This window comes from Scyliorhinus canicula, chromosome 1 (assembly GCF_902713615.1).
Source record: "Scyliorhinus canicula chromosome 1, sScyCan1.1, whole genome shotgun sequence".
In the NCBI taxonomy this organism is placed as follows: Eukaryota; Metazoa; Chordata; class Chondrichthyes; order Carcharhiniformes; family Scyliorhinidae; genus Scyliorhinus; species Scyliorhinus canicula.
The window spans coordinates 133,913,988-133,937,296 of record NC_052146.1 but is presented as its reverse complement, the minus strand read 5'-3'; the positions used below and the strand labels follow the sequence as shown (position 1 = coordinate 133,937,296).

General features: G+C 49.9%; 1 protein-coding gene across 3 annotated transcripts in view; it reads left to right on the top strand.

Annotated features, from left to right (window-relative positions):
• Positions 1-253: 253 nt before the first annotated feature.
• Positions 254-23,309, top strand: part of LOC119967682 (hydroxymethylglutaryl-CoA lyase, mitochondrial-like) — a 41,964-nt gene continuing 18,908 nt past the window's right edge. The window contains exons 1-3 of one of the 3 annotated variants that reach the window (XM_038800538.1): positions 254-396; positions 19,138-19,221; positions 22,405-22,512. In XM_038800538.1, coding sequence (XP_038656466.1) covers positions 376-396; positions 19,138-19,221; positions 22,405-22,512 — 213 coding nt within the window. In that variant the 5' untranslated portion in view covers positions 254-375. Of the gene's footprint in view, positions 397-1,886; positions 2,013-6,469; positions 6,677-19,137; positions 19,222-22,404; positions 22,513-23,309 lie in introns of those variants that run through there. The other 2 variants (XM_038800520.1, XM_038800529.1) reach the window with 2 other exon arrangements.

The following is a 23,309-nucleotide window of genomic DNA, read 5'->3' as shown; positions in this document are numbered from 1 at the left end:
TATATAAACACAATCGACCTTATTTGTATTTCCTTGTATTTCTCGTGTAAGTAAACCTTGTATTTACCGATTCGGTGAAAAGCGGGGAACAATCTCATTTCATTTTTCATATCATCCCAAAGTGCTGTGTCTGACCTAGTAACAGAATAATATTTCTGATTAAACGCAGGGGGAAATACAGGAACTCAGAGAAAGAGAAGCCGGCCCCTTATCGAGTGAAGAAATAGCTGGGGAGGAAGTGCTTGATTCAGTGCCCTGACGTCAGGCAGGCTGCAGCTCTGTTTTCAATTGTTTCTTGCGTTTTTTGGCGGGGTGGTTTTCTGGTGAGGGTGGCAAAGGTGCGTAATTTTCGGGCGTAATAATGTGGAGGGAAGGATGGGAGCGATCTGTACACAGGTGAGAAGGAAAAGCATGAGGACATGACACTTACATCGAGTTGGCACAACACTGGCATTTCCGTGACGTACACTACATTTGACAGAGAGCACCAGTTGGATGGAGCATTGTAGGTTACTGCAGAACGAGGTTATAATTACGTATTTGTAACTCGAGACAATTGTTAGCATTCCTTTAGGGATCTAACGTTGGCAATTTATTATCACTGGTGATGAAATGTATCTTAACCGTCCTTAATTCCTGCCAAATTATTTTCACCGCCATTTCTGTTTCATGTGAGCTCCTTCGAATGTGTGTTTCCTTCCCATTTTAATAAAAATAAATAGCAAGATCTAGTCAGTTTTCAGAGCGGATTTTATTTTATTTCTCCAATATGGGTGGTTGTCTTGCTGTAAAATTATTTAATTATCCTCCGGCACTCGGTAATAAAGCGGCAGGACTGGTTCATTCACTTCACTTGGAGGAATGATCTATAGCGAATGATTTGTTCGATTTTGCTGCCGTGCTACAAACAAGATCATGGGGTGGGTGGGGTGAAAGAAATTACGCTGTAGAAAGATGAGAGGTAATTCTTCTGTGTTGGTTTTCTTGCGGTGGTGGAGCGTGGGATATGTCAGGAAAACATCAGAAATCCTTTGTGACACATTAACCTTTTATTAGTGTTAGACTTTCTACTTCACCATATGAAAGTTCCTCTGGAAACAACCATCATTATACCAATACCAACCAGCCGACATGGTGGTTAGACCTTTTGGTAGGAATCACACGGACCCACCTGACACAAGTATCCCATTGGATGTCAAGCCAGAATTCGGATCTGAATTTGTTCTGTCCACTCACTGGGAATGGGGTTTCGAACCCTGGATTTTAGAGACAGGATTGCTCGGGGTTGAATGCTCACTCCATTTTCTAGGACAGCATCCGCTGAACATCAAGGCACCTCAGTCAAATAAGGCAATGATGGTACAGACATCGTGCATCACATATTCTGTCATCGTTCCTTCGAAGTGTTGCTGCAGTGTTCTTGCACTTAACTATTGTTCTTAGCCTTTTGAGGACAATGTTTTTTGTTAAAATGTACGACGGGCTCTTAATTAAATAGTATGTTGCTATTGTGGTAGCTATAAGAATAAAATCTGATGGTACAGTAATTTACTGAGCTTAAATTGTATCCCCAATTTTCTCAGGATGCAACAACAATTTGCATTTTATATGGTGCCTCTAAGTAAAACATCCCGAGGTGCTTCACGGGAGTTAAGTTAAACTTCACGCCGAGATATACAAGGAAATGCTGCCAACCCCAATCTTCCCGCATTCCACAATGCACTTTGCCAACATGTTGCAATTTCCAAAGGCGTCACAGGAACCAGCCCAGCACTCAGAGAGGACCAAAGGGGTGTGGCTAACGCGTCACGGATCATGTGGCTAACGCGTCGTGGATCACGTGGCCTGCCGACCATTGAATATCGCGAGAGCCCGGAGAGGCGGCGGGATTTGGCTGGGGAAGGTTCAAGGTTCAATCGAGTTGAGCCTGGGTCAAGATGCCGGCGCGGTTGTTGTTGCCCCGGTTGCCTCTCATCGCAGCGACCGCGTTCCACCGAGCGCTGGCTACAAATGTGAGTGACTGGCAATGAATCTGCAAGATCAGCCCATTGCAGGGGGCAGGGGTGCTTGTATCCCTGGCCCGCTTGTAAAGGGGAAGCGTACTTCGTTCATGCTGTTCAATATTGGCTGTGCTGCTTTGGTGCCTTTGACTGGAAATGAGGGTGGATAAATCTGAGGCTGCATCGTTTACCTGTAGATCAGATGCAAGGAGTCATCTCCCAAAAGTAAAACATTAAAAAGGGGTTGTGAGTTCTGTAGAGGGGTCAACACAGTTATCTCTATTTCTCTCTGGGGGCACCGAGGTCCCAGGACCCGGGTCTCTGACCATGTGAGGTTTGCACATTCTCCCCGTCTCACCCCCACAACCCAAATAAGTGCAGGATAGGTGGATTGGCCACTCTAAATTGCTCCTCAATTGGGGTGGGGAAAGAATTGGGTACCCTAAATTAAAAAAAGAATAAAAACCAATTTCTCTCCCCACAGATGCTAGAACATAGAACAGTAAGAAGTCTTACAACACCAGGTTAAAGTCCAACAGGTTTGTTTCAAACACGAGCTTTCGGAGCACTGCTCCTTCCTCAGGTGAATGGAGAGGTATGTTCCAGAAACATTTATATAGACCAGGGGTCGGCAAACTTTTCCGTGCAAGGGCCACATTCAGAAATTCACAATTTTAAAGGGCCGCATAGTATATTAAGTAAAATAATTACTTCACCCGGTTATGATTCTGGGCGCCTCATATAGGTAGAACAGTACAGCACAGAACAGGCCCTTCGGCCCTCGACGTTGTGCCGAGCAATGATCACCCTACTCAAGTCAACGTATCCACCCTATACCAGTAAGTAACCCAACAGCCCCCCCCCATTAACCTTAAAAAAAAAATTTTAATTTAAAAAAAAAATAATTAAAAATTTTTTTTTTTTAAATGACTTGGTGGGCCGCATAAAGACCTTTGGCGGGCCGTAGTTTGCCCACCCCTGATATAGACAAAGTCAGAGATGCCGGACAATGCTTGGAATGTGAGCATTTGCAGGTAATCAAATCATTACAGATCCAGAGAGAGGGATAATCACAGGTTAAAGAGATGTGAATTGTCTCAAGCCAGAACAGTTGGTAGGATTTTGCAAGTCCAGGCCAGATGGTGGGGGGTGGATGTAATGCGACATGAATCCAAGTTCCCGGTTGAGGCCGCACTTAGCTATAAGTTTTTGCTCGGCAATTCTGCGTTGTCGTGTGTCCTGAAGACCGCCTTAGAAAACGCTTACCCGGAGATCAGAGGCTGAATACCCTTGACTGCTGAAGTGTTCCCCGACTGGAAGGGAACATTTCTGCCTGGTGATTGTCGCACGATGCCCGTTCATTCGTTGTCGCAGTGTCTGCATGGTCTCGCCAATGTACCACGCTTCGGGACATCCTTTCCTGCAGCGTATGAGGTAGACTACATTGGTCGAGTTGCACGAGTATGTGCCGCGTACCTGGTGGGTGGTGTTTCCACGTGTAATGGTGGTATCCAAGTCGATGATCTGGCACGTCTTGCAGAGATTGCCCTGGCAGGGTTGTGTGGTGTCGTGGTCGCTGTTCTGAAGGCTGGGTAATTTGCTGCAAACAATGGTTTGTTTGAGGTTGCGTGGTTGTTTGAAGGCCAGTAGTGGGGGTGTGGGGATGATCTTGGCAAGATGTTCATCTTCATTGATGATGTGTTGAAGGCTGCGAAGAAGATGTCGTAGTTTCTCCGCCCCAGGAAAGTACTGGACGACGAAGGGTACTCTGTCAGTGGTGTCCCGTGTTTGTCTTCTGAGAAGGTCGGTGCGGTTTTTTTGCTGTGGCGCGTTGGAACTGTCGATCGATGAGTCGAGCGCCATATCCCATTCGTATGAGGGCATCTTTCAGCATCTGTAGGTGTCTGTTATGCTCCTCCTCATCTGAGCAGATCCTGTGTATACAGAGGGCTTGTCCATAGGGGATGGCTTCTTTAATGTGTTTTGGGTGAAAGCTGGAGAAGTGGAGCATCGTGAGTTGTCTGTGGGCTTGCGGTAAAGCGAAGTGCTGAGGTGACCGTCCTTGATGGAGATGTGTGTCCAAGAATGCAACTGATTTTGGAGAATAGTCCATAGTGAGTCTGATGGTGGGATGGAATTTATTGATCTCATTGTGTAGTCGTTTCAGTGATTCTTCTCCGTGGGTCCAAAGGAAAAAAATGTCATCGATGTATCTGGTGTTTAACGTCGGTTGCAGGTCCTGTGTGGTGAGGAAATCTTGTTCAAACTTGTGCATGAAGATGTTGGCATATTGAGGTGCGAATTTGGTCCCCATGGCTGTTCCATGTGTCTGGATGAAGAATTTGTTGTCGAAGGTGAAGACGTTGTGATCTAGAATGAAGCAGATGAGTTGCAGAATTGCGTCTGGAAATTGGCAGTTGTCGGTGTTGAGTACTGAGGCTGTTGCAGCAATGCCGTCGTCATGGGAGATGCTGGTGTAGAGTGCCGAGACATCCATTGTGACGAGGAATGTTCCTGGTTCAACTGGTCCATGGGTGCTGGGTTTCTGTAGGAAGTCCGTCGTGTTGCGACAGAAGCTGGGTGTACCTTGTAATGATTTGATTACCTGCAAATGCTCGCATTCGAAGCATTGTCTGGCATCTCTGACTTTGTCTATATAAATGTTTCTGGAACATACCTCTTCATTCACCTGAGGAAGGAGCAGTGCTCCGAGAGCTCGTGTTTGAAACAAACCTGTTGGACTTTAACCTGGTGTTGTAAGACTTCTTGCTGTCTTCACCCCAGTCCAACGCTGGCATCTCCACATCAGAACATAGAACAGTACAGCCCTCTGTTGTGCCGAGCGTAGTCCGAAACCAAGATCAAGCTATCCCACTCCCTGTCATTCTGGTGCTGCCAGACCTGTTGCGTTTATCCAGCATTTTCTATTATTTTTAATGGGTCATGTGTTTTAAAGATGCACTGTTGCATAATATGTAAATTTATTTCAGTTTTTTTTGGTTGGTGGGACTCTGCCCTGTTTTATCATGACATGATTTCGAGCCTTTTAAAAAACTTTCTTTCCCCCACTGTCTTTGGTGGTTGTGCTTCCTTTCTTAACTCAATATTGTGCTTCAAGAGCAACCCAAGACGTGTACATACCCCCAAGTCCTTCTTCCAGAACCTAGATGTCTTAATTGTGGCGTTTGTGTGTGGGGGAGGACAGACTGGGGGAGCTGGAAGCACCAATAGATCTGGGGGTAATCATGGAGAGCATCAACTCCATACAGGGAGAGAAGGACAAGATGGGTCCAAATTTGCACCGGCCCCATGTTCTGGTCTTGCCCCAGACATGTTCTGGTCTTGCCCCAGACTCGTGGAGTACTGGACAGCCTTCTTCGAGGTTATGTCCAAAGTGGTGGGAGTGAGGGTGGAGCCATGCCCGATAGTGGCGGTCTTCGGGGTTTCAGAACAGCCAGATCTATTCCTGGGGAGGAGGGCGGACGCCCTTGCCTTTGCCTCCCTGATCGCCCGCCGTAGAATCCTGTTTGGCTGGCGGTCAGCAGCACCGCCCAGAGCTGCGGATTGGCTGTCCGACCTCTCGGAATCTCTCCAAATGGAGAAAATCAAATTTGCCATCCGAGGGTCGGACGACGGCTTCCACAGAACGTGGGAGCCATTCATGCAACTGTTCCGGGACCTATTTGTGGCCAATGTACAAGAGGAAGAATAGTCGGGGGAAGGTAGCGGGAGGGGCTACAGGTTCGGTACGGGGGTTCGATGGCTAGCTAAGGCCCAAAACCAAACTAAATAAACATGTTGGGGGGGGGGGGGCGGGCGCAGTTACTACTACGAAGATGCTTACCTGTAAATATGTATGTTAATTTTTGCGTGTTTGTTTGTTGGTTTTTTTTTTTTTTTTTTGTTCTTTTTCTCTCCTAACAATTTGTAATTTGTTCAATATAAAATATGAAAACTGAATAAAAACATTTATAAAAAAAAAATTTGCACCGGCCCTGGCCCCACATCTAAGGGACATACTCGCTGGCAAGGGGCACTTTGCCACCTACGCTAACGCAGGTCACAATCTCATTAATACCCAAAAAAGATAAAGACCTGACGGAATGTGGATCATATAGACCCATTTCATTGCTGAATGTGGACACTAAAATACTCGCAAAGGTCCCGGCCAAAAAGCTGGAGAACGCCTTACCGGAGGTGGTCGTTGAAGACCAAACGGGCTTTGTCAAGGGTAGGCAACTCACTGCTAACATGAGGCGGCTGATGAACGTAATAATGAACCCCTGCTCCCCCGGGAGAGAACACCAGAGGTGACGTGAGACTCGTGATCGGTTTGGACTAGGAGCAGGATTCACCGCCTGGGTGAGACTCCTGTACAACGCTCCCAAGGTGAGCGTTCGAACTAATGCCACCACCTCTGAATTCTTCCAGCTACAAAGAGGCACAAGGCAAGGATACAAACTGTCCCCACTCCTGTTTGCATTAGCAATCGAACACCTGGTGATAGTCCTACAGGGTACGAAAAACTGGAAGGGCTCCAAAGAGGTGATAGAGAGCACAGAGTCTCACTCTATGCAGATGACCTGCTCCTGTACATCTCAAAGCCACAAGAAGGACTGAAAGCAATCATGTGGATTCTAAAAGAGTTTGGAACCTTCTCCGGTTACAAAAGCAAGGTATTCCCAGTGGACCCAAATGGGGGGGGGGATGTGTGGGTGGGTGGTGTTTGATTGTGTGGGTGGTGTTTGATTGTGTGGGTGGTGTTTGATTGTGTGGGTGGTGTTTGTGTGGGTGGTTGCGAGTGTGTGGGTGGTTGCGAGTGTGTGGGTGGTTGCGAGTGTGTGGGTGGTTGCGAGTGTGTGGGTGGTTGCGAGTGTGTGGGTGGTTGCGAGTGTGTGGGTGGTTGCGAGTGTGTGGGTGGTTGCGAGTGTGTGGGTGGTTGCGAGTGTGTGGGTGGTTGCGAGTGTGTGGGTGGTTGCGAGTGTGTGGGTGGTTGCGAGTGTGTGGGTGGTTGCGAGTGTGTGGGTGGTTGCGAGTGTGTGGGTGGTTGCGAGTGTGTGGGTGGTTGCGAGTGTGTGGGTGGTTGCGAGTGTGTGGGTGGTTGCGAGTGTGTGGGTGGTTGCGAGTGTGTGGGTGGTTGCGAGTGTGTGGGTGGTTGCGAGTGTGTGGGTGGTTGCGAGTGTGTGGGTGGTTGCGAGTGTGTGGGTGGTTGCGAGTGTGTGGGTGGTTGCGAGTGTGTGGGTGGTTGCGAGTGTGTGGGTGGTTGCGAGTGTGTGGGTGGTTGCGAGTGTGTGGGTGGTTGCGAGTGTGTGGGTGGTTGAGAGTGTGTGGGTGGTTGCGAGTAGTGGTTGGTTGCGAGGGTGGTGGGGTGGTTGCGAGTGTGTGGGTGGTTGCGAGTGTGTGGGTGGTTGCGAGTGTGTGGGTGGTTGTGTGTGTGTGTGGGTGGTTGTGTGTGTGTGTGTGGGTGGTTTGTGTGTGTGTGTGGGGGGTTGTGTGTGTGGTGTGGGTGGTTGTGTGTGTGGTGTGGTGGTTGTGGTGTGGGTGGTTGTGTGTGTTGTGTGTGGTTGTGTGGTGTGTGTGGGTGTTGTGTGTGTGTTGGTGGGTCGGTTGTGTGTGTGTGGGGTGGTTGTGTGTGTGTTGTGGGTGGTTGTGTGTGGTGTGGGTGTGTGTGTGTGTGTGTGGGTGGCTTGTTGTGTGTGGTGGGTGTTTGTGTGTGTGTGTGGGTGGGTTGTTGTGTGGGTGGTTGTTGTGTGTGTGGGGTGGGTTGTGTGGTGGTTGTGTGTGTGTGTGGGGTTGTTGTGTGTGTGTGGGGTGGTTGTGTGTGTGTGTGGGTGGTTGTGTGTGTGTGTGGGTGGTTGTGTGTGTGTGGGTGGTTGTGTGTGTGTGTGTGGGTGGTTGTGTGTGTGTGTGTGTGGGTGGTTGTGTGTGTGTGTGTGTGTGGGTGGTTGTGTGTGGGTGGTTGTGTGTGGGTGGTTGTGTGTGTGTGTGTGTGGGTGGTTGTGTGTGTGTGTGGGTGGTTGTGTGTGTGTGTGTGTGTGTGGGTGGTTGTGTGTGTGTGTGTGTGGGTGGTTGTGTGGGTGGTTGTGTGTGGGTGGTTGTGTGTGGGTGGTTGTGTGTGTGTGTGTGTGTGTGGGTGGTTGTGTGTGTGTGTGTGTGTGTGGGTGGTTGTGTGTGTGTGTGGGTGGTTGTGTGTGTGTGTGGGTGGTTGTGTGTGTGTGTGTGGGTGGTTGTGTGTGTGGGTGGTTGTGTGTGTGGGTGGTTGTGTGTGTGGGTGGTTGTGTGTGTGGGTGGTTTGTGTGTGTGTGGTGTTTGGTTGTGTGTGTGTGTGTGTGGTGTTTGGTTGTGTGTGTGGGGGTGGGTGTTTGGTTGTGTGTGTGGGGGTGGTTGGGTTGTGGGGGTGGTTGTGGTGTGGGGTTGTGTGTGTGGGGGGTGGTTGTGTGTGTGTGTGGGTGGTTGTGTGTGGGTGTGGGTGGTTGTGTGTGTGTGTGTGTGTGGGTGGTTGTGTGTGTGTGTGGGTGGTTGTGTGTTGTGTGTGTGTGTGGGTGGTTGTGTGTGTGGGTGGTTTGTGTGTGTGTGGTGTTTGGTTGTGTGTGTGTGTGGGTTTGGTTGTGTGTGTGGGGGTGGTGTTTGGTTGTGTGTGTGGGGGTGGTTGTGTGTGTGGGGGTGGTTGTGTGTGTGGGGGTGGTTGTGTGTGTGGGGGTGGTTGTGTGTGTGTGGGGGTGGTTGGTGTGTGTGTGGGGGTGGTTGTGTGTGGTGTGTGGTGTGGTTGTGTGTGTGTGTGGTGTGTGTGTGGGTGTGTGTGTGGTGTGTGTGTGTGTGGTTGTGTGTGTGTGGTTGTGTGTGTGTGTGGGTGGTTGTGTGTGTGTGTGTGTGTGGGTGTGTGTGTGTGGGTGTGTGTGTGTGTGTGTGGGTGTGTGTGTGTGGGTGGTTGTGTGTGTGTGTGTGGGTGGTTGTGTGTGTGTGTGTGGGTGGTTGTGTGTGTGTGTGTGGGTGGTTGTGTGTGTGTGTGTGGGTGGTTGTGTGTGTGTGTGTGGGTGGTTGTGTGTGTGGGTGGTTGTGTGTGTGGTGTTTGGTTGTGTGTGTGGGTGGTGTTTGGTTGTGTGTGTGGGGGTGGTTGTGTGTGTGTGTGGGTGGTTGTGTGTGTGTGTGTGGGTGGTTGTGTGTGTGGGTGGTTGTGTGTGTGGGTGGTTGTGTGTGTGGTGTTTGGTTGTGTGTGTGGGTGGTGTTTGGTTGTGTGTGTGGGGGTGGTTGTGTGTGTGGGGGTGGTTGTGTGTGTGGGGGTGGTTGTGTGTGTGGGGGTGGTTGTGTGTGTGGGGGTGGTTGTGTGTGTGGGGGTGGTTGTGTGTGTGGGGGTGGTTGTGTGTGTGGGGGTGGTTGTGTGTGTGGGGGTGGTTGTGTGTGTGGGGGTGGTTGTGTGTGTGGGGTGGTTGTGTGTGTGGGGGTGGGTGGTTGTGTGTGTGTGTGTGGGTGGTTGTGTGTGTGTGGGTGGTTGGGTGTGTGTGTGTGGGTGGTTGTGTGTGTGTGTGTGGGTGGTTGTGTGTGTGGGTGGTTGTGTGTGTGGTGTTTGGTTGTGTGTGTGGGTGGTGTTTGGTTGTGTGTGTGGGGGTGGTTGTGTGTGTGGGGGTGGTTGTGTGTGTGGGGGTGTTGTGTGTGTGGGGTGGTTGTGTGTGTGGGGGTGGTTGTGTGTGTGGGGGGTGGTTGTGTGTGTGGGGGTGGTTGTGTGTGGGGGGGTGGTTGTGTGTGTGGGGGTGGTTGTGTGTGTGGGGGTGGTTGTGTGTGTGGGGGTGGTTGTGTGTGTGGGGGTGGGTGGTTGTGTGTGTGTGTGTGGGTGGTTGTGTGTGTGTGGGTGGTTGTGTGTGTGTGTGGGTGTTGTGTGTGTGTGTGTGGGTGGTGGTGTGTGGGTGGTTGTGGTGTGTGGTGTTTGGTTGTGTGTTGTGTGGTGGTGTTTGGTTGGTGTGTGGGGGGTGGTTGTGTGTGTGGGGGTGGTTGTGTGTGGGGGGTGGTTGTGTGTGTGGGGTGGTTGTGTGTGTGGGGGTGGTTGTTGTGTGTGGGGGTGGTTGTGTGTGTGGGGGTGGTTGTGTGTGTGGGGGTGGTTGTGTGTGTGGGGGTGGTTGTGTGTGTGTGGGGGTGGTTGTGTGTGTGGGGGTGGTTGGTGTGTGGGGGTGTGTGTGGGTGTGGGTGGTGTGTGTGTGGGTGGTGGGTGTGTGTGGGTGGGTTTTTTTGTGTGTGGGGGTGGTGTTTGGTTGTGTGTGGGGGTGGTTGTGTGGGGGTGGTTGTGTGGGGGGTGGTTGTGTGTGGGGGTGGTTGTGTGTGGGGGTGGTTGGTGTGGTGGTGTTTGGTTGTGTGTGTGGGTGGTGTTTGGTTGTGTGTGTGGGGGTGGTTGTGTGTGTGGGGGTGGTTGTGTGTGTGGGGGTGGTTGTGTGTGTGGGGGTGGTTGTGTGTGTGGGGGTGGTTGTGTGTGTGGGTGGTGCGTGTGGGTGTGGGTGGTGTGTGTGTGGGTGGTGGGTGTGTGTGGGTGGTGTTTTTTTGTGTGTGGGGGTGGTGTTTGGTTGTGTGTGGGGGTGGTTGTGTGGGGGTGGTTGTGTGTGGGGGTGGTTGTGTGTGTGGGGGTGGTTGTGTGTGGGGGTGGTTGTGTGTGTGGGGGTGGTTGTGGGTGGTGTGGGTGGTGTGGGTGTGGGTGGTGTGGGTGTGGGTGGTGTGGGTGGTGTGTGTGTGTGGGTGGTGTGTGTGTGGGTGGGTGGTGTGTGTGTGGGTGGGTGGTGTGTGTGTGGGTGGGTGGTGTGTGGGTGGGTGGTGTGTGTGTGGGTGGGTGGTGTGTGTGTGGGTGGGTGGTGTGTGTGTGGGTGGGTGGTGTTTGCGTGCGTGTGGGTGGTGTTTGCGTGCGTGTGGGTGGTGTTTGCGTGCGTGTGGGTGGTGTTTGCGTGCGTGTGGGTGGTGTTTGCGTGCGTGTGGTGTTTGCGTGGGTGTGGGTGGTGTTTGCGTGTGGGTGGTGTGTGTGGGTGGTGTGTGCGTGTGGGTGGTGTTTGTGTGCGTGTGGGTGGTGTGCGTGTGGTTGGTGTTTGTGTGGGTGGTGTGTGCGTGTGGGTGGTGTTTGCGTACGTGTGGTGTTTGTGTGTGTGTGGGTAGTGTTTGTGTGGGTGGTTGCGTGTGGGTGGTGTTTTCGTTTGTGTGGGTGGTGTTTGTGTGTGTGGGTGGTGTTTGTGTGTGTTGGTGGTGTGTGTGGGTGGTGGTTACGTGCGTGTTTGCGTGTGGGTGGTGTTTGCGTGCGTGTGGGTGGTGTGTGTGCGTGTGGGTGGTGTTTGCGTGCGTGTGGGCGGTGTTTGTGTGGGTTGTGTTTGCGTGCGTGTGGGCGGTGTTTGTGTGGGTTGTGTTTGCGTGCGTGTGGGCGGTGTTTGTGGGTGGTGTTTGCGTGCGTGTGGGTGGTGTGTGGGTGGTGTGTGTGCGTGTGGGTGGTGTTTGCGTGCGTGTGGGTGGTGTTTGCGTGCGTGTGGTTGATGTTTGTGTGGGTGGTGTTTGCGTGCGTGTGGGTGGTGTTTGTGTGGGTGGTGTTTGCGTGCGTGTGGGTGGTGTTTGTGTGCGTGTGGGTGGTGTTTGTGTGCGTGTGGGTGGTGTGTGCGTGTGGGTGGTGTTTGCGTGCGTGTTGGTGGTGTTTGCGTGCGTGTGGGTGGTGTGTGTGTGTGTGGGTGGTGTTTGCGTGCGTGTGGGTGGTGTTTGTGTGGGTGGTGTTTGCGTGCGTGTGGGCGGTGTTTGTGGGCGGTGTTTGTGTGCGTGTGGGCGGTGTTTGTGTGTGTGTGGGCGGTGTGCGTGTGGTTGGTGTTTGTGGGTGGTGTTTGCGTGCGTGTGGGTGGTGTTTGCGTGCGTGTGGGTGGTGTTTGCGTGCGGGTGGTGTTTGCGTGTGTGTGGGTGGTGTTTGTGTGTGTGTGGGTAGTGTTTGTGTGTGTGTGGGTGTTGTGTGTGGGTGGTTGCGTGTGGGTGGTGTTTGTGTGCGTGTGGGTGGTGTTTGTGTGCGTGTGGGTGGTGTTTGTGTGTGGGTGGGTGGTGTTTGTGTGTGGGTGGTGTTTGTGTGTGGGTGGTGTTTGTGTGTGGGTGGTGTTTGTCTGTGGGTGGTGTTTGTGTGTGGGTGGTGTTTGTGTGTGGGTGGTGTTTGTGTGTGGGTGGTGTTTGTGTGTGGGTGGTGTTTGTGTGTGGGTGGTGTTAGCGTGCGTGTGGTGTTAGCGTGCGTGTGGGTGGTGTTTGCGTGCGTGTGGGTGGTGTTTGCGTGCGGGTGGTGTTTGCGTGCGTGTGGGTGGTGTTGGTGTTTGTGGGTGGTGTTGGTGTTTGCGTGTGGGTGGGTGGTGTTTGCGTGTGGGTGGGTGGTGTTTGCGTGTGGGTGGGTGGTGTTTGCGTGTGTGTGGGTGGTGTTTGCGTGTGTGTGGGTGGTGTTTGCGTGTGTGTGGGTGGTGTTTGCGTGTGTGTGGGTGGTGTTTGCGTGGGTGTGGGTGGTGTTTGCGTGGGTGTGGGTGGTGTTTGCGTGGGTGGTGGATGGTGTTGGTGTGGGTGGTGGATGGTGTTGGTGTGGGTGGTGTTTGCGTGGGTGTGGGTGGTGTTTGCGTGGGTGTGGGTGGTGTGGGTGTGGGTGGTGTTTGCGTGGGTGTGGGTGGTGTTTGCGTGCGTGTGGGTGGTGTTTGCGTGCGTGTGGGTGGTGTTTGCGTGGGTGTGGGTGGTGTTTGCGTGGGTGTGGATGGTGTTGGTGTGGGTGGTGTTTGCGTGGGTGTGGGTGGTGTTTGCATGGGTGTGGGTGGTGTGGGTGTGGGTGGTGTTTGCGTGCGTGTGGGTGGTGTTTGCGTGCGTGTGGGTGGTGTTTGCGTGCGTGTGGGTGGTGTTTGCGTGCGTGTGGGTGGTGTGTGCGTGTGGTGTTTGTGCGTGTGGTGTTTGCGTGCGTGAGTGGTGTTTGCGTGCGTGTGAGTGGTGTTTGCGTGCGTGTGAGTGGTGTTTGCGTGCGTGTGAGTGGTGTTTGCGTGCGTGTGGGCGGTGTTTGCGTGCGTGTGGGCGGTGTTTGTGTGTGGGTGGTGTGTGTGGGCGGTGTTTGTGTGTAGGGTGTGTGGGTGGTGTTTGGCTGGTGTTTGTGTGTGTGGCTGGTGTTTGTGTGTGTAGGTGTGTCTGTGTGTGATTGTGTGTGTGGGTGGTGTTTGATTGTGTTATGTTCAATTGTGTTTGATTCTGGAAGAGGGAGGAATCAAGCGGGCTGCTTTGTCCTGGATGGTGTCTACCTTCTTGAGTGTTATTGGAGCTGCACTCATCCAGGCAAGTACAGAGTATTCCAGTACACTCTTGTGCCTTGGAGATGGTGGGCAGGCTTTGGGGGGTCAGGAGGTGAGTTGCTCGCCGTCGGATTCCTAGCCTTTGACCTGCTCTGATAGCCACAGTATTGTTGTGGCTAGTCCAGTTCAATTTCTGATCAATGGTAACCCCCAGGATGTTGATTGTGGAGGATTCAGCAATGATCATGCCATTGAATGACATGGGGTGATGGTTACATCCTCTCTTGTAGGAGATGGTCATTGCCTGGCACTTGTGTGGTGTGAATGTAACTTGCCACTTGTCACGCCTAGCCTGGATATTGTCCAGGTCTTGCTGCATTTGGACATTAACTGCTTCATTATCTGAGGAGTCACTAGTGGTGCTGAACATTGTGCAGTCATCTGTGAACAACACCACTCCTGACCTGGTGATGGAAGGGAGGTCATTGATGAAGCAGCTGAAGATGGTTGGGCCCAGGACACTACCCTGAGGAACTCCTACAGTGATGTCCTGGAGCTGAGGATTAACCTCCAACCACAACAACCATCTTCCTTTGTACCAGGTATGACCCCAACCAGCGAAGATTTTTCTCCCTGATTCCCATTGACTCCAGTTTTGCTGGGGCTCCTTGATGCCATACTCAGTCAAATGCTGCCTTGATGTCAATGGGAGTCACTCTCACCTCACCTCTGGCATTCAGCTCTTTTGTCCATGTTTGAACCAAAGCTGTAATGAGATCAGGAGCCGAGTGACCATGGTGGAACCCAAACTGAGCATCTGTGAACAGGTTATTGCTGAGTAAGTGCTGCTTGATAGCACTGTTGATGATTTCTTCCATTACGTTCTGATGATGGAGAGTAGACTGATCGGGCAGTAATTGGTTGGTTTAGCTTCTTGTGTACAGGACACACCTGGACAATTCACTTTGCTGGGTAGATGTTAGCTTTGAAGATGTACTGGAACAGCTTGGCTCGGAGTGAGACAAGTTCTGGAGCACGTCTTCAGTCGTGTTGCTGAAATATTGTCAGGACCTATAACTTTTGCAGTATCCAGTGCCTTTCGCAGTGTTTTGATATCACGTGGGGTGAATCATATTGGCTGAAGACTGACATAAGTGATGCTGGGGACCTCCGGAGGAGACCGAGATGGATCATCCACTCGGCACTTCTGGCTGAAGAGCATTGCGAATGCTATAGCCTTGTCTTTTGTACGGATGTGCTGGGCTGCGCCAGCATTGAGGCTGGGAATATTTATGGAGTCTCCTCCAGTGAGTTGTTTAATAGTCCACTGCCATTAACGGTTGTATGTGACAGGACTGCAGAACTGAGATCTGATGGGTTCATTGTGAAATCGCTTAGCTCTGTCTATTCCTTGCTGTTTATGCTGATGGCACACAAGTAGTCCTATGTTGTAGCTTCACCAGGTTGATACCTGGTGTTGCTCCTGACATGCTCTCCTGCACTCTTTATTGAACCACAGTTGATCCCCTGGCTTGGTGGTAATGGTAGGATGGGCCATGAGGTAGTAGACTGTGGATGAATACAATTCCGCTGCTGATGGCCCACAGGACTTCATGGATGCTCAGTCTTGAGTTGCTAGATCGGTTTTTAGCACTGTGGTAGTGCCATACAACACGATGGAGGATATCCTCAATGTGAAGGTGGGACTTTGTCTCCACAAGGACTGTGCAGTGGTCACTTCTACCGATACTGTCCTGGAAAGATGCATCTTCAGCATTCAGGTTGGTGAGGATGAGGAAACGTTTTTCTCTCGTTGGTTTCCTCATCACCTGCTGCAGTCCAGTCTAGCAGCTATGTCCTTCAGGACCTGGCCTGCTCGCTCTGCGGTGGTACTACCGAGCCACTCTTGGTGATGGACATTAAAATCCCCCACCCAGAGCATATTCTGCACCTTTGCCATCCTCAGTGCTTCCTCCACGTAGTGTTCAACATGGAGGAGTACTGATTCATCAGCTGATGGTGGCCGGTACGTGGTAATTTGCAGGAGGTTTCCTTGCCCATGTTTAACCTGAAACCAGACTTCATGGGGTCCAGAGTCGATGTTGGGAACTCCCAGGGCAACTCCCTCCCTACTTTATACCCCTTTTGCCTCTGCTGGATCTGTCTTGTCGGTGAGACAGGACGTGCCCAGGCATGGTGATAGTGGTGTCTGGGATATTTTCTGTGAGGTCTGATTCGGTGAGTTTGACTATGTCAAACTGTTGCTTAACTAGTCTGTGGGACAGCTCTCCCAACATTGACACAAGCCCCAGATGTTAGTGAGAAGGATTTTGCAGGGTCAAAAGGACTGGGTTTGCCGTGGTCATTTCCGATGCCTGGGTTGATGCCGGGTAGTCCATCCGGTTTCATTCCTCTTTTTTTTGTGTTTTTGTAGCATTGACTCCAACTGAGTGGCTTGCTTGGCCATTTCAGAGGGCATTTGAGAGTCAACCATATTGCTGTGGGTCTGGAGTCACATGTGGGCCAGACCAGGTAAGGATGGCAGATTTCCTTCCCTAAAAGATATTGGTGAACCAGGTGGGCTTTTAAACAATCGGCAGTGGTTTCATGGTCATCATTAGACTTTGACCTTGTTAACAAACATGCCACTATTTACGTACAAAACTGATTTTCTAAAAAATAATTGCCATAAAATACGTGTTCAGTTGGGCATGTGCCAGCGGTGGATTATTTTAAAATTTAACATAAAATTGTTATCCTACCCTGAATTATGCCAAAATTAAAAACATTTCAATAATTATCTGAAGTTTCACTTTTTTGTGAGCCTTCACTACCACACACTTACAGACCTTTGAGTTTATAATGCATATTTTGTGTGTCAGCTAATATCTTGTTTTCTTTGCAAAGTACAAAAATTGCTCGGTGGCTAACACAAATGGCATTGAACCAAGGACATTCAAGTTCGAAGATTAACCATTTTTTGTTTAGCTTCGAGCATGAGTAAATATGGTGCAGTTTCAAACTTGCCAGGGGGATGAGAACCATGAGGTAACTTTAGAGAGGCAAAAACAGGTGCACAGAGAAATGGGAGAGATAGATAGCACTAGGCTAAGACATATCAAGGTATAACATACAATCCCTACAGTGCAAAAGGATGTCATTCAACCGTTAGATTCAGCACCAATCCTCTGAAAGAGCACCATACCCATGGCTGCTCCCCTGTGCACACTGCCCCATCCCCTTAACCTAACCTGCACATCCCTGGATGCTAAGGGAAAATTTAGCATGGCCAGTCCACCTCTTCTGCACATCTTTGGACTGTAGGAGGAAGCTCACGCAGACATGGGGAGAACATGCAACCTCCACTCAGTTACCCAAGGCACAATTGAACCTGTGCCCCTGTCGCTGTGAGGTAGCAGTGCTAACCACTGTGCAACCATGCAGCCCTTTAAAAGGCAAACTGGTTGCATTTGTTTCAAACTCTCTGTCTATAACTTAATCTAACTACTCCAACATTGTGTTGCAAACATTAGCTCTAGTTTAATAGAATATATGTTTCATAGAACCCCCAAGGATAGGTTCAGAAGAAGAGGAAATGCAATGAGGTCTAAATCAGGTGTATTGTGCATGGTGATCATAAAGTTAGTGGGAACAATAGGCTGAGAGGAAATTTCATAGAAGTATTCAAAATCACCAGAGGTTCGGACAGAGTAGAAATTGTCCCCATTGGCAGATAGGTCAGAGAACACCGATTTACGGTAAGTAGCAAAACCTGACTTATACAAGAAATCCAGGTATGACCTCCGCAAAGCCACCAGGGATGCCAAGAGACAATAGCAGACTAAGCTAGGGTTACAGACTAACGACACAGACTCTCGTCGGTTGTGGCAAGGATTAAACAACATATTGGGCTACAAAGCAAAGCCGAGTAGAATCTCCGGCAGCAGTGCACCCCTCTCCGATGAACTCAATGCATTCTATGCTCAGTTCGAGCAGGAAACCATCAAACCGCTATCAACTGCCCCAGCAGCCTCGGACACACACATACCTACCGTCACAGCTTCTGAAGTCAGCCTTCTTGAAAGTGAACCCTTGGGAAAGCGACGGGTCCTGACAGAGTCCCTGATCGTACTCTCAAATCCTGCATAGACCAACGTGCCTCGACGACTACTGTCCGGTGGCCTTGACATCTATCATTATGAAGAGCTTCGAGAGGTTGGTCATGAGACACATCATACTCCCAGAATGCCTTGATCCATTGCAACTTGCATACCGCCACAAGGTCCACAGTGGATGCCATCTCCCTGGCCCTACATTCATCCCTGGAGCATCTCAACAACAAGGACTCCTACATCAGACTCATTCATTGACTACAGCTCCGCCTTCAACACCATAATCCCAGCCAAGCTCATATAAAACTCAAAACATAGGAATTGACTCCTCCCTCTGCAACTGAATCCTCGACTTCCTGACCCATAGACCACAATCAGTAAGAATAAACAAAAGCACGTCCTCCACGACAGTCCTCAATACTGGGCCCCGCAGGCTGCATACTTGGCCCCCTACTATACTCCCTATACACACACGACCGTGTGGCAATATTTAGCTCCAACCCTATGTACAAGTTTGCTGATGACAAAACTGTAATGGGTTGGATCTCAAACAATGATGAGTCAGAATACAGGAGAGAGATAGAGAACCTACCGGTGTGATGTAACAACAACAATCTCTCCCTCGACGTCAGCAAAACTAAAAGCTGGTCATTGACTTCAGTAAACAAAGTATCATACATACCCCTGTCTGCATCAATGGTGCTGAGGTGGAGATGGTTGACAGCTTCAAATTCCTAGGTGTGCACACCACCAACAATTTGTCCTGGTCCACCCACGACAGTGCTGTGACCAAGAAAGCACAACAGTGCCTATACTTCCCCAGGAAACCAAGGAAATTCAGCATGTCCATGTTGACTCTTACCAATTTTTACAGATGCACCATAGAAAGCATCCTATCTGGCTGCATCACAGCCTGGTATGGCAACTGCTCGGCCCAAGAGAGTCATGAACACAGCCCAGTCTGTCACATGAACCTGCCTCCCATCCATTCACTCTGTCTACACCTCCCACTGCCTTGGGAAAGCGGGCAGCATAATCAAAGACTCCTCCCACCCTTGTTATTCTCTCTTCCAACTTCTTCCATCAGGCAGGAGATGCAAAAGTCTGAGAACACGCACTAACAGGTTCAAAAACAGCTTCTTCCCTGCAGTTAAGTCTCCTGACTGACCCTCTTATGGATTGAACTTATGGATTTCTTCCCACATCTTCTCTACCGAGTAGTAATCCACTCCGAATGCCTGTGTGTTTATGTATTTACAGTTTGTATTTATGCATGTCCTATGTTCTTTCATGTATGGAGCGATCTCTCTGGACTGTACGCAGAACAATATTTTTCACTGTACCTCAGTACACGTGACAAATCAAATTCAAATTGTGAGTGGTTAGGGTTTGAACTGCGCTGTCTTGAGGCACTGTCTTGAGGGTATGGTGGGGAAACATTCAATCATAGCTTTATAAGGAGCTCGGATATTTATCTGAAGAATGAACGGATGAGCATTTGCAGGTCCACGGGAAAAAGGCAGAGGAATGGGACTATTTGAGTTTCCATTGGAAATGGGTCAGAGAACAAATACTTGGAGAGCTGACACAGCGCAAATAGCCCCCTGTGCTGTAACCATTCTGTGATTTTATTCTATGCTTATACAGACTGTTTCAAAAAATAGTTGTTTTTTGTTGTGATGATTGTAGGGATTTTTATGATAACGTGATACAAGCAACGTTAATATATCCTAAGCAGTGAATAACATTGGAGATATTAATAATTTTATTCTTAACGTTATTTAGACTAGCGTGGCTGTGGCACATTCTCTGCCTGAGCAAGTGAAAATTGTGGAAGTTGGACCCAGAGATGGACTGCAGAATGAGAAGGTAAGTTCATAATATACCAAAACTTTGCATCGAGAATTGAAACAGTTATTCAGTTTACTTCTTCCAAGGTGGCTTTAGTGCCTTCAAAGATGAATTTAATTGCATTGCCATATTCTCAACAGAAGATGTAATCAACAATTTTACTTGATGGCTTTTAGATGTTAATACATTCCTTTGGTTGATTTCAATTCTGTTTTCTGCACGCTAACCTTATTTCTCAATTGAAGAGAATTTAATCACTCATTGTTTGGTGAAATCCATCAGGAAAGCACTGGGAAAATCCTGCTCCGTGCAAAGAATTTACTTTACGAAGATTGGTGAAGTCAAATTTTCAATTGCAAATAATTGCTTTTGAGCTCTAACAACAGGGAATAAACCTTTTGAAAGATTAAAATTAACGTTTTCCTTTTGACAAGAAGTTAATCAAGGTAATGGGGAAGAGTTGCCATTGGGCAGAATCCAATACAGCAAGAGTTTGAAGGAAGATTGTAGAAGAAGGAATTTCTGTGTTTTCTAGTAACTGTATCAAATCTATTCAGTGATATTGGGTGCGATCTACCGGCCAAGCTGTGCCTGAAAAGCAACGTGGCCGGTAAATGCTGGGGGCCCTCCTTCTGGGATCTACCTAGCTCGCCACGCCTCGTGAGATCTAACGCAATCCCGTGAGACGTCGCGATGTGAAGCCCGCCTATTGTCTGTGGATCACTTTTTGGCAAATCTGCATAGTGGAGTGAGACAGCTAATCTGACTCTTTAAAATGCAGTTCCTGAGGTAACCAAGGCATTGGGATCTATCCCCTTTGCCTTGGAGACCACAGGCGAGCACCATTCGGTACTGGTGCCTACGAACGGGAAACAGATGGTATGGCACTCGGGCTCTCCCAAGGGATTGGATGCATCCGGTGCTTGCCCTCTGGGCAGGGTAGCACCGTGGCAATGCTGCTGCCAGCCTGGCACCCTGACACTGTCAGCGTGGCACTGGCAAGGTACCAGGTGACACTTCCAGCTGGCAGAGATGCATCCAGGCTGGCACCCAGCATGCCATTCTGACATTTTTTGCGCGGGAGTGATTGAGCCTGGGGTGCCATGTGCACGTGGGATAGTGGTTGGGGAGGGGGGGGGGGGGGGGGGGAGACGGACACCCCTTAAAGGTGAGTTGGGGCTTTGGGGAGTTCGAGTGTCACGTCCGGGCGTCAAGAGATCATGACGCCATTTAAAAATGACATCTCGATCTTTCCCTTCAGTGAGGAGTTTCAGTGAGCAGGGGCTCGCTCTGCAGAAAATGGGACTAAGTGCGGTCTTGGCCCCGCGTTCTCCGCTGAGGCCCCGTATCTAACCGGAGTCGCGCTGGATTGCGTTGTGGTTCTTGCTGTTTTTGAGTGCCGAGAAACATGCTGATAAACGCACTCACTATGGGGACATAGTTCCCATTTGATTCAAACATCCCCATTATAAATAAGGTCTTACGAGAGATCATATTCTAAATTGTCACTCAACATTTTGGGCGTAGATTATGTAGCTGTTCTATTCAGACTAGAACAGGATGCTGATAGGAGGACTGTAATTGATCCAGCTTCCTTGCTCACAGTCTCTGCACCTGATAATTAACCATGGACCCTCTTTTTATTTGAATCCTCCTGCTCTACTTTACTAGAAGTATAACAGTGTGGAGATTAGATTAGGAGAAAATTAGATTCAGTTGTAATGCTCACTGCAGATGAATGCCTGGTTAAACGGATCTCTCAAAATTCACACATGAATGAAAGACCCCAGCCTGGCATTTTTTAGAATATTTTTTTGTTCCCTGGATCTGGCAGTGTTAGAGAGCAGGTCAGTAAAAATAAACTGCTAGAATTTAAAACTTGCAGTAAGTAAATCTTGGTTATTTTTTATGGATGAGATAGTTAACTAAACCTGTGGGGCAATTGGCTGACCTGAAAGACAGTTACTTGAATCTTTTGCACCTTGGGACATTTTACAATTTTAAGGGCATTATTAAGCCCAAGGTTTTGCGAGTCTCCTCATTCACAGTTGAGTTTGGTATCTAATTCCAATGAAACCAGGCCTTTGGATGTAAGATCTCTGATTTCATTGGGATGAGAATAAGTGATAGTCCATAAGTTAAATAGAAAGCCTCAGCCTCATATAGCAATTTTTTTGTCGCCATACAAAAAGTCTAGTTTATTTTTGGCCTAATTTAGTTTATGAAGCATTAAACAGTTCTTGTACTAACAAAGATTGCATTGGCCCTGCCAAGTGTGGAAACATGGAATAGGTACAGGATAATAGGGGCTGGTTTAGCACAGGGCAAAATCGCTGGCTTTGAAAGCAGACCAAGGCAGGCCAGAAGCACGGTTTGATTCCCATATCAGTCTCCCCAAACAGGCGCCGGAATGTGGCGACTAGAGGCTTTTCACAGTAACTTCATTTGAAGCCTACTTGTGACAATAAGCGATTTTCAGTTTCATTTTTCATTCATAATATATATTTACTAAACAGAAGTGTGACTGTGTTTAGTCAATTCTGGAGACCATGCTCAGGATTCTCTAAAAATGGGGCTATGCCCCCACGCCGGCGTGAAAACTGGCGGCAACGACTCCGGCGTCAACAGCCCCCGAAAGTGAGGCATTCTCACCTTTCTAGGGGGCTATGTTGCTGCTGGAGGCGCCCCCGCAGCTCCAGCCAGCGGGGAACGGCCGGCGCGAGTCCGCGCATGCGCGGAACAGCCGACGTAATTCCGCGCATGCATGGGCTTTCCCTTCTCCGCGCCGGCCCTGGGCAATATGGCGGAGCCCTACAGGGACCCGGCACGGAGTAAAGTAGGCCCCCACGGAACCAGCCTGCCCGTTGATCGGTAGGCCCCGATCGCGGGCCAGGCCACGGTGCCCCCCCCCCCCCCCCACCTCCTTCCAGGATCGGATCCCTCCACCCCCCCCCTCCAAGACGGCCCCCGCACACTCACCTTCCAAGTCCCGCCGTGTGGGAGGTGAGTAATCCACGGCGGTGGGACTCGGCCAAACTTGTCGGCCACTTGGCCCATCGGGGCCCGGAGAATCGCCGGGAAACATCTCACTGATGTTGGGTTAGTTGTGAAAACCTCTGTTGATATTTGCTTTTGGATTCTCGGTGTCTGTCATTTTAGTACAGGATGCAAGTTGCCTACTTGAGATGTTTCTGCTTGCAGGTCATTGTTCCGGCTGATGTGAAAATTCAGTTAATTAACCTTCTCTCTGAGGCTGGGTTGTCTGTTGTGGAAGCCACAAGCTTTGTCTCTCCAAAATGGGTCCCTCAGGTAAGCAGGTTAGAAAATGGAACTGGCTTTAAACAGCTTTTGTAATTCTGTTTTAGATGATTGAGCAATTTATGAACACAGACTCACAAACGATATGACCATGATACAGGGTTCTGTTGCTGCTACACTGACAGCTAACGAAGCACTCCCCTGAAGTCCCCACACATCCATCTGAAAACCTGTAGTGCCTACTGGGAACTACTCTGCACCCTACAAACCTACAACAGCTCTACCTCTTGATGGTGCACCTCCTGGCCGACTGTTAACATCATCAACCACTGACCCGAATGGTGAAGTCCCAGGTTTCAAGCTTCCACTGAAAATCTAGATAACCGCCAACTGCTTGAGGGCAGGCCAAGGAGGTTGTGACCACTTGCTTCAAAGTGTGACATGAGAAACAGCTCAAGTGTGACCGTGGTCGTCCAAGTCAGACCATGGCCCTATTCTAAACTTCGGCCTTGAGAGATCTGTTCCTGGTGGCATCACAAGGGGCAGCAGGGTAGCAAGGGGCAGCAGGGTGGCATGGTGGTTAGCATAAATGCTTCACAGCTCCAGGGTCCCAGGTTCGATTCCCGGCTGGGTCACTGTCTGTGTGGAGTCTGCACGTCCTCCCCCTGTGTGCGTGGGTTTCCTCCGGGTGCTCCGGTTTCCTCCCACAGTCCAAAGATGTGCGGGTTAGGTGGATTGGCCCTGATAAATTGCCCGTAGTGTCCTAATAAAAGTAAGGTTGGGGGGGGGGGGGTTGTTGGGTTACGGGTATAGGGTGGATACATGGGTTTGTGTAGGGTGATCATGGC